We start from the raw sequence: 11,171 nt of genomic DNA on the forward strand, positions 1-11,171 counted from the left end.
AACCCTTATATTTTATCTTTTATGTTTACTATGTATATGTAAAATTTTTGTGCGGAATTTGAGTTTAATCATGTGTTGAATTGTTTTATTGGTTAATTGATGAATGAGTTACTTAGCTAAGTTATTATCTATGTTTTGATCGGTTGTTTGTTCAAGTGCATTAAATTGCATATTACACTAAAATTGATGCCTCTAGTGGAAGATTTAGATAGACGAGATCGAGAGGAGACTCTATTGTGTAAGACTTTGATATACTTATGTTGAATAGTGAGACCGAGAGGAGATATATTTGCTTACATGAGACCGGGAGGAGAACCTAGGTGGTATATTTTAGTCAAGGATGAGACTGAGAGGAGATCCTTAACTAAGAGTGACGAACAATATGATCATCATAGGTGTATTAGCTTAGTTGTAATCCATGACTCATTTAACCATCATTTCAATCCATTTGCATATTTTCTAATAAAAATGTTGATATTTTTATTTGTTTATTTAAATTTAGTTTATAAACAATTTGTAATTAAATTTGCATTAATAATTTCCAACTCAATTAGATTAGTAATTATTTAACTTGTAATTAACTTGATAACGCATTTACCAATTTGGCAATCCTTTGAGTTCGATCATTGGAATCCTCTAGTGTTCCATTGACATTACAAATATGACAATTGACATTGTACACTTACAATTAAAACCGCACTTTTAAATCGTTTTATAAAATTGTTTATTTTTGCGTACGCACACATGTGGTCAAAAACTCAACCAACTTTCATGAAAAAACAAATAACAACAATGTTGTCTTTGTAATGAACCAACCTAAAACAAAAGTTAGTGTTTCTTTAAGAAAAATTGGTTCACTTGATAAAAAATTTATAATTCTTTTAAAATTCTTTTATTACTCAACAAAAAAAATATTAAAAAAAAAACTGATGGTGATTACTAGTGAAGGGAGAAGAAGGGACGAAATAGATAGAAATGAGAATGAATGTGGGTGAGAATGAAAAGAATTGTTGATGTGTAAAAAAAACTTAGGTGATGTAATATTATTGAGAGGAACCATATTTATATAGTAAGAAGGTTTTACTTAATAATTTTTCTTGATCATGAGGTCAAAGTTGTTAAAAAAAACAAGAAAAGCGTGGAAAAAAAAGTAAAAATAAATAAATAAAGTGTCACGTGTTACAATTTAATTGGTTCCAAAAAAAATTTAATGGAGGGTAACGGTTGGACCTATAATTGTCACAAAATCATAGTTTAAATGCCTAATTAAACCCAACAAAAAAAAATTAAGTACCTAACTCAAAAAAGTGATATAGTTTGAGGACTGATAATTTAATTAAGCATAACTTTTTCTAGTATGATATGTATATATACTGGTTTTCTGTATCTACTTGAAAGAAAAAGAATATTTTTAACCCTAGCTTTGAAATGAGCGACTTACAACTGTTTGCACCGTAATAAATCCGTTACCAAACCCACATGCCACAATCATCTTTGCTGTCAACCAGCAGAAATTTACCTCTAAAAACTAAAATAAAATGAAAATGATATTTACCGTTTACCCATATGGGTTTAAATTTGGCACGTGTGAAACAGAACACAACTACCAGTCAGGGCGTAGAAGTTCGGTTTGTTTGAAAGTTCCAAAACAGCTCCCTTCCCAACCCCATCCCTTATGTCTCTGTTCATCTACTTTCCAACTAACATTCCAAACCTCAACTAATTCTCAAACTTCATTAATTATTTCTCTCTCTTTTTCTATTTCCTATTTCACACCTAAGTTATTTACCACCTTCATTAAATTTATTACTCAAAATTGGATCATTTATAAACTTACCTAATTTTTTATACCTTATTTTAATTATCCAATTATGATTTAACTATTAGGACTAGTAGCAGAGTAAAAAAAATTTAGATGATTGAAATTAAATTGTATATTTTTATGATAATAAAATTAAAATTTTATCATTTTAATACTTTATATCTCTATACTTTTTAAAAGATTCAATTAAATTTTATTATTTTTAAGAGACCAAAGTATAATTTTATTATTATTAATTTAAAATTTGACAAATTATAAATAATTTAAATTAAAAAAATCATTTTAAAGGACCAGAACTCTACCAATCTCCTGACTCTGTCATTGATTAAGACTTTTATATATATATATATAAAAAGTAATACATCAATAGACATTACTTTTATTTTTTAACTCTTTTTATTTTTTTACCTACGAGTTTACATTAGATTATTTATAATAAAATGAGTTATTGTTTAGTAAAAGATTAAAATCCATTTTCTTTATAAATCAATAAACTGAATTATAAGGGTATTTCAAATTTTATATATAATATTTTTAGAAAATGGCTTTTTTTTGGAAAAAGAAATACCTCTACTGGAAATTTAATGATATTTATTTATAATAAAATACGTCTATTGTCTCATAAAAGAATTTTTATAACTTTCTTGCCATTTTATTTTAAAAATATTTATAACATATATTCAAATAAAAGGTAAAAAGAAAATAATGGGCTAAGCAGTCCTGGCGCACAAAGAGTTGTCGTGTTACACGCGCTGAGATGGGGAAGGTGGGCCAAAGTGCTCCGTTTTGATGAAAAAAATATTGAAAGCATTTTGTATCGGAGAGTCAAAAGAAAATGGAGACAGTTAGTTGGCGGTATTATCACACACTCTCTCTTACCCCGTGTAATCCACCAATCCCAGTTTCTGATCACATATCCAAAAATTCCAAATCCTCAAACTCATAGGGGTCTATAAATTAAAATATTATTTAATTATTTGTTTATGACTTCTTCTTTTTTTTTTACATTTAACTTTTTTTGAATGAACTAAAATGTATTAAAATTTTGGTTTAATTTTCCTCCAATCCTTGTACTATTCAAAATCTTGAAATTCAGTCCCTCTATTTTTAATTTCAAATATATAATCTATTACTTATTATCTACGTAAGATGATGTGACCTTTTTAGGATACTGAATTCATACTTATGATGTTTTGCAAGCAACCCGTGACACATTAACAAGTTCTTGTAGAACACTAGTAACTGAGACTAACAGCAGGCTCATCATTCATCCTCTCGAACTTGGGTGCAATAGCCTGTTAGACTTTCTTGCGGTTATTTTTTTATTCTTTGTCACCTCTCTTGATGGAGCACGGTCAATACGGCTACCACCTCTGTTTTGATTCTTACTAGACCGTTCGTTTTCCCTGGCCATTTTTCTAGTTGGTAACAACAAAAGAAGAGTTATAAAATAAATCAAAGCAAGCAAACTCCTAAAGTGTAAAAATTGTCGGAAAAAAAAACCAACTAAAGTCAAAATAATGTTAAGAACAATTGCAGAAATTTCAAAAAGTAAGGAAGCAAAGTAATCTCAACAAAGAAAACCCAGAGGATACATACAACATATCTCCCAAAACGCATCATTTCGAATAACAAGCAACATTGAATGACAACTCACCACCTGTTCTAAAAAATTGTTGATCATAATTATCATGACTTCCTAAAACAGCAATCCTCATAATACATTTATGGCAGAATCTTAAAGCTTTTGATATAACAGTTCACCATTAAACAATACCGTCATCCAATGCAACCTATGAAAAAAAAAGACTAATATATTAAAATGTCTTGAGGAATGCCACTTTCTAATCCACTTCTCGACTTGAATGAGGGGAAATATTATTATCCGTATCAGGATACGTGACAAGCTAAAAAAGCACTCAAATAGTAAGCCAACTACCTTCAAATCAAGAAGTCACCAACAAGCCTCTCTTTCAGAGCGACCATTCGGACATATATGAGTCATCCGTCATTGAGGTCCCTAAGCTTTCATCAAGAATGTGATATTGTTGGTCACCAAATACCACATGGGTTCAATTGCTCTTTACCATCAAGTCAGAATGAATGACAAGATCTATTCCATCACAAACATTCTTGCCCTATTGAAGACATCCACCCCATGTGTTCCACAATTATAGTTTAATTGCAAGTTCAACACGTTAACATCATCCTACATGGGACCCTCGCCTATAAATACCCCTAGGAACGATGAAGAAAGGATCGACACTCCAAGAATACCAAGACTATAGCCTATTAACTTACCTTCAACTCTCAATCTTAACACTCTCCTCACCTTTGTTCTTTGTAACGTTCATCTTTCCATCCCGATTGAGTGAACTAGCTACCTCAGCAACCACCACTCTCTCCTCCATATCTCTTTTTTCTTATACCACTATATCAACAAATTATCTTTTTTGTTAAATTTGAGTATGTGTTTAATATTAAAATGTCACATATTTAATTTTAATAAAATTCTTTGTCAATGTTGTCAATTGCACTCTAAACAAGTAAAAAGACAAAATGTTAGTAAATAATAAAAATGATTAAATTTCAAAAGTTCAAGATTACAAGAATCAAGAACATATTTAGACTTAAAATTTATTGTTATGTATAATATTTAAAATTAAAGCATTGTTTAAGGTTAGTTTACTATTGATGATGAAAAGTGTTATAACAAAAGCTTTTGAAAAATTTGATGGTGTTTACCATTGTTGTCAAAAAATACTTTTAAGAAGATAGAATGGCAATTTTAGACTTGTTATAAAATAGAAGACTTAATGATAAAAAGTTAACTTCATTAACAAGTACTATTCCAAAAGCCAAAAAAACTAAAAATTTTGATTTTTTTTCTTGGGTTAAAATTTCAATTTAAAATCAAGGTTTGGTTTGAAAAATACTTTTCAATCTCAATGGTAAACACACACTTAGTTCGTCAATGAACTTGACAATTTTTTCAATTTAGTTTTTAAACTCTTTTTTTTATCTACATTAATCTTAGAACTTAGCATTTTTTTTTCTAATTTTGATCCGTGTGATGATATGTCATTTGATATTATCCACATCATCATCTAAAAATTATAACTTTTATAAAAAAAAAAATTTAAGTGATGTATGACACAATGTCAAATTGCCAAATCTTCATATGGACCAAAAATGAGAAAAGTTGTCAAATTTAGGGATTCATGTGTAAAAAAAGTTTAAGGACCAAATTGAGAAAAACTGTCAACTTCAGGGACTAAATGTTCCCTTATCCCTAATATTTATATTAAAACAGCCTTAATATTTCGTAAAAATAAAAACACTTCAGTAATATCAGCGACTTTTCCTTTTTTTTTTTTTCCTCTCCTTGGTCAAGAAAACAATGAACTCCCTCACATTCTCAGTTTCAGGCACAAAACAGACATTGAAGATCTCATCTTTTTCCCCCGTCTGAAAACAAATGCGTTACTCAAAGAAATCGAATTCAGCTTAAACCCTTTTGTTCTTTTTTTTTTTTTTTGGTCTCCAAAGCTATTTCTCTTTTGGTTCCTTTAGTAAGTTCAAGAACAGACAGGAAAACATCATTTCTTGTATATATTCATTAAACAAAAGCACGCTGCTTCATCTGTTAACTGGTTAGGGTTTCTTGTTATTGGAGGTCAAGTTCTTTGTGTTTCAGAGTTCTGTCATGATTCTTTTTTCCTGCTAAGGAAGAAGTTTCTGAATTATAAAGTTATGTTGTTTTCATTTTCCTCATTGAATTCCTTCGTCAATCATGCAGACTGAGCTGAAAGGATTGGAATTTAATGAGATTTCATGGAAGCAAAAACAACTTGCTAATTTGTGACATATCTTATTCTGGTCAGTTCTCATTTTCTTTAGCTCTATTATTACTTTTTGGTGTTGTGTTCATATACAATTTACTTGATAATTATTAGTTAAACTTTCAGATTTCCCCCTTTTTTTCTGTTTGTTAAAAATTCTATTTTGGGGGCTTTGGTTTTTCTTTTAGGACCTTTTTTTTTCTCTACTTACTCCAAATGCTGTTAAACTACTTTTCTGTAAAATCCTAAACATTTTCTCTTTTTCCCCTTATTTTTCTTCATAATGCTAGATGGGATAGTTTACTTTTCCCAGAAATAAAAAAAATAAAAAAGAGAAGAAGATATGAGTTGATATCAAGATGGAGATTATTTTTATTGTATCTTGATCCATGGTCATGATGGAAATAAAAAGAAATCTTAATTTATGGTCAGTAATTTTCTGGGTTGTAGCCAATACTTGATTCAGAAATCCTTAAATTTAGGGTCCTAATGACCAGTGAACAAGACTATCAATTAGCCAAAGACTTATCTTCTAAATGGTATTAAGGTGAAGCCTTTGTTATTGTTTTATTAAATTGGACTAAATTGTTTTGTTTCGTTTTTTCAGAAAAAAAAAAAAAAAAGGTTCAGTCATTCAATTACATTCAAGTATGAGTAGATCTTTAGAAACTTTCCAGAAAGCAAGATATTTTCATGTCTTGTCCTAGTTTTACTGCTGAGATGTTCTGCAGTTTTGTCTCTAGCTTGTTCTGCAAACACAAACACATATCCATGCAACTTTCTTTCCTAACATTTCTTCTGTTTATATAACCCTGCTGCTTATAGGTCTAATATGTTGGTTTTGAGCTTAATTGAGGTCAAGGAGTGGTATATATTGGGTTTCCAAGGCACATTATGCTAAAGTGAAATATAATACACACAATTACTGAAATGGAGGTTAAAGAAGCAGAGAGGATAGTCATAGCTAAACCAGTAGCTTCAAGGCCTACTTGCTCCAGTTTTAAGTCTTTCTCGGAGCTCCTTGCTGGGGCTATCAATGCCTCACCCCCTAATGCTTGCTCCGAAAACATAGTGCCTGCGATAAGGCCAAAGACGGTGAGGTTCAAGCCAGTAGTCAATCGTGCTCCATCTGCTATGATTTCTTCTCAGGTTTTCTCTTACTTCAACTGGATAGCTTTCTCATTGCAGGATCTTTCTACCTCTCATCTTTTACTTGTTTCACGATTTCAGGCAGAGCAGTCCGGAATAGGTATTTCTATCTCATCTGATAAGGTTTCAAAATCCAATGTCAAGCCTACCGTAGTGTACAAACCGCAGGCAAAGCTTGTATCAAAGGCAACTGTTTCTCTGTTAGCAAACATGGTAAAAATATTAACAATCAATGTCTAGCATTTTCTTTTGCTTTCTTGACTATTTGATTGCTCAGTTCTGTCCCATCAAATGCTCATGCCGTACTCATGGAGATGATTGGATTTTCTTTACAGGGAAACTTCAGTGCTAGCAACCAACAAAGACTGCAATCAAAGGAGGTACCAGTTGAGTATGCAAACTGGGAGAAAATGAGAGCCCAAGTTAGACCAAATCATCATCAGAATACTCCATCACAGGCAGAAACAGATCAGACAAGTGAACCTTCGAAGGTGGGATCTCAAAATATGGAGGAGGACCCAAAAGTATTACCTGCGGTGGCAAATAGCGATCGACCTTCTTATGATGGGTATAATTGGAGGAAATATGGACAAAAGCAAGTGAAAGGGAGCGAATATCCGCGAAGCTACTATAAGTGTACGCATCCGAATTGTCCTGTAAAGAAGAAAGTCGAAAGATCACTTGATGGCCAAATAGCTGAAATCGTTTACAAGGGTGAACACAATCATCCAAAGCCTCAGCCTCCAAAACGAAACTCGTCCCAAGGATTAGGATTTACTAGTGATGGAACCGGTCAAGATGCCAACAACTCCTTGTGGAGTAATAATCATAATGAGAGGAGCGAAGGTTCTGAAACTAGAGCTGAAAATCATAGTGAAGTCGGGTTGTCTGTGCTTCCGGCTTATCAAGTCAAAGCTTTGGCACCTTACGAACATGTTACCACCTGTGGAGCTTCTGAAAATTCCGTTGGTCTTAGTGGGGAATGTGAGGAAGCGAGCAAGGAGGGAGCAGATGTTGAATCTAAAAGTAAAAGAAGGTAAGAATAACATGATTTTCTTAAACCGAAAGCATTAAGAGAATCGAACTGAATTATGTTGAATAACCATGACCAGGAAAAATGAGAATCAATCAAGTGAAGTGGGCACCTTAGGGGAATGCATACAAGAACCTCGTGTGGTAGTGCAAAGTTGTACTGATTCTGAGATTATGGGGGACGGATTTCGATGGAGAAAATATGGGCAGAAGGTGGTGAAGGGAAATCCATATCCCAGGTTGAAATTCAGCTTTGTTGAAGTTATCCATCATATATATATATATATATATTTAAGTTTTAAGCCTTGTATTCTTACTGGTGATGGTAATTTCCCCTGCAGAAGTTACTACAGATGCACTAATGTAAAATGCAACGTGCGGAAGCATGTGGAAAGAGCATCAGACGATCCAAGAGCTTTCATTACAACATATGAAGGTAAACATAACCATGAGATGCCACTTAGAAACACAAATCATGTGACCGCCGCCTCAGATCCCGATTCCAACTCACCTGCAATCAAAGACAAGTGATGATGAGAGCTTCCAACTTCATATTCGGTTTCGTTAAAGGCTCTAATCGAGTACACTGAGGAGATTGACGACGGAGCTCACAATATATATAACAACTTTGTGCTACTAAAGCTGCTTGATGAAGGGCAGTTTTTCAGACTTCCTGCCTTCACCTTATTACATTCTTTTCTCTTTAATTAATTGTTTTCTCCATTATATAATAAGTAACAAACTTCAGTACTGTCGTGTTTCAGTTTTTCTACATCCTAAACTTTTGGGTTATTGTTATGCCAAGAATTTATGTAGATTATTATGATGCTATATATGTACATACTAATTTTTATTACAACAGCTACGCATGTCATAATCTCTTCAATTTATTTGATAAATTTTATTAAAAAATTTATATGATAGTTGGATTAAATTTATATTAAATTTAAATTTAATTGCAAAATATAAATGAGTATAATCAAAATTTAAAGCATAGTATTGATACAAATAAATATGTAGTCTTTATCTAATTTTATTTTTTTTCTACATGTATTTACAATGAATTATTTAAAATATAAATATTATAATATTTTAAAATAGAACTTTATTAATTAATTTGGAGTAAATAATATTTTAAAATTGTACTTAATTAATAAGATATATAAGATTTTACAGTCGTACTTACAATTATTTTTTATTATCAATCATTTATTTTAATGTGTTATATAATTTATTATTTTATACATAATATTGTTCACTTGTATTATAAATTATTTATTATTACTTTTATGCTTATGCTATTAATTGGTTATAAAATATTATTATTTACTACTATATTATAGAATTAATTATCACTTAAATTTCTAATTTAAAATATGCAACTTAAATGATTTAACCTACTAAATATTATATTGCAGATTAAATTATAGTTTTGATATTATAAAGGTTATGATACATAATTTATTCTTTTGCAATAAATCATGTACTATTATAGCATCTTTTCTAAAATTTTGTCAGCTACTATGTATATTGGTAAGACACCAATAAACCATATCTAAAGCCAACTGTATTGCATCCTTTAATTATTTTGCACCTTGTTAAAGTAATCTAGAGAAGTTGGTTAGGATCTGTTAAGTTGTTATGAAGGCTGTTAACAACAGTTATTTCCTTTCTTTCATTATAAACAATGAAGTTGATAAATGAAGAGGTAGCGTTTTTTTTCCCTCAAAGAAATCATTTTTTAGTTTCTGTTAAGTATTCTCTAAGTAATTCTTTCATAGTATCAGTCGCTTGAATTCTGGGGCCTTGTTTTTACTCTGTGCGTTCATAACGACTTCTGATTCTGCCTCTGCCTCTCGTGGTGGTTCGTCTTTCGTCAGTTCTAGGTTAATCCAATCTTTTCCTAGGCATGATACAGTCAAGTTGGATGAATCTAATTTTGTTCAATGGCAGCAGCATATAAGGTTGATTATTGAAGGTTATGAGTTGACTAGATTTATCGAAGGCACTTTACCAACTCTGCCGCGGTTTGTGCCGTCGCTAGAAGGCTCCTTAGTTCCGAATCCAGAGGCTTTGGCCTTTTTTCAACAAGACAAATTACTTGCGTCTTGGCTACTATTCACTATCAGTGGATCTCTATTATCGTGTTTTACAGATGCTAAAATTGCCTGTGATGTTTGGAGCACGACGACTCGTCTGTTCGCTACCGTTACCAGTGTAAAGTTGTCTCGCCTACGTCATGAGCTTCACTCCATCAAGAAAGGCCACATGACGATTAAAGAATATGTCACAAAGATTCAAAATACCTGTGCGTTGCCGTACAAATTTGGATCGCGAATTTCAGAGGCGGAGAAAGTGGAGATTATTTTGGCGAGGCTTTCATCGGAGTATAATGTCGTGCTCACACTTGCTTTGTTCTTATCTGAGCCATTTCTATGGAAAAAATTGGTAGATGTGTTATTAGAATATGAGACATATCTTACTTATGTGGTGCAGGAAACACCGATTCACGCTCATCTGGTGAAGGTCACTCAAGTGACGGCGGAACATGTTTGTGGTGGTCGCACTTCCACTGGTGGTCGTGGGAGGGGTTTTCGCCCACAAGTTCAAGGTTAAATTTGTGGCAGATTTGGCCACATGGCTCAACGATGTTTTTACCATTTTAATCACGAATATGATAATTCTCCTTTGGCGACAACTCTAGCACCAGTGACCGGTGCTACGTATGGTTCGACTACGGGGTTTGGTGTGCCTACGGTGAGTACTCACGGTGGTCCTGTTGGCTTCGTTTTTCCCTCGGCTGTTCATAGTCAAGTCGGGTCGTGTTTGCCAATAGCCTCATCGAGGTTTGGTCTAGGTGGTTGGTGGGGTTATGCTCATTCTCATGCGGCCACCCGAATAAAGATTTTTAGGGTTTTTACTAACTCTCCTACTGTATGGGATAATAATGCAGGCCATCATTTTGGGCCACTTGGAGGCGTTGCTGGGCCAGTTGGGGTAGGCCAAACTACTGGGCCATGTGCTGGTGCGGCTAGGCCGATTTCTCCAGGCTTTAGTTATGGGCTTCTGTCGTCAGATCAATAGGTTGGGCCTGTTCATGTTCCTACTGGGCAGCAGTAGGTTGGGCCTAGTCATGGTGGTACTAGGCAGTAGATTAGGCCTACTAATGTTGTAGCTAGGTTTTTTGGTCTATGCCACTATATTGGGTCGAATGTCAATTGTGTTGCTTTTTAGGGCCCTCTTTGATTTTGGCCAAGGCATTGGGTCATCCACTAGAAGTGTTCCTAAACCACGTAATGGGTCTCGATTACCGTGGTCCACAAAAC

The 11,171-nt window shown here is 33.0% G+C and overlaps 1 protein-coding gene across 2 annotated transcripts; it reads left to right on the forward strand.

Moving 5' to 3' along the window:
* The first annotated feature begins 5,155 nt into the window (after positions 1-5,155).
* LOC108460792 (WRKY transcription factor 44) lies at positions 5,156-8,704 on the forward strand. Of its 2 annotated transcripts, none has more exons than XM_017760445.2 (7): positions 5,156-5,498; positions 5,622-5,701; positions 6,490-6,813; positions 6,895-7,026; positions 7,149-7,849; positions 7,926-8,084; positions 8,187-8,704. In XM_017760445.2, exons 3-7 carry the CDS (start codon positions 6,595-6,597, stop codon positions 8,374-8,376), a joined length of 1,401 nt encoding a protein of 466 aa, XP_017615934.1. In that variant the 5' UTR covers positions 5,156-5,498; positions 5,622-5,701; positions 6,490-6,594; the 3' UTR covers positions 8,377-8,704. The 2 variants fall into 2 exon arrangements, with proteins under 2 accessions (XP_017615934.1, XP_017615935.1); XM_017760446.2 differs by having other exon boundaries at positions 5,156-5,475.
* Positions 8,705-11,171: the final 2,467 nt, after the last annotated feature.

This window comes from Gossypium arboreum, chromosome 4 (genome assembly GCF_025698485.1).
Source record: "Gossypium arboreum isolate Shixiya-1 chromosome 4, ASM2569848v2, whole genome shotgun sequence".
Classification (NCBI taxonomy): domain Eukaryota; kingdom Viridiplantae; phylum Streptophyta; class Magnoliopsida; order Malvales; family Malvaceae; genus Gossypium; species Gossypium arboreum.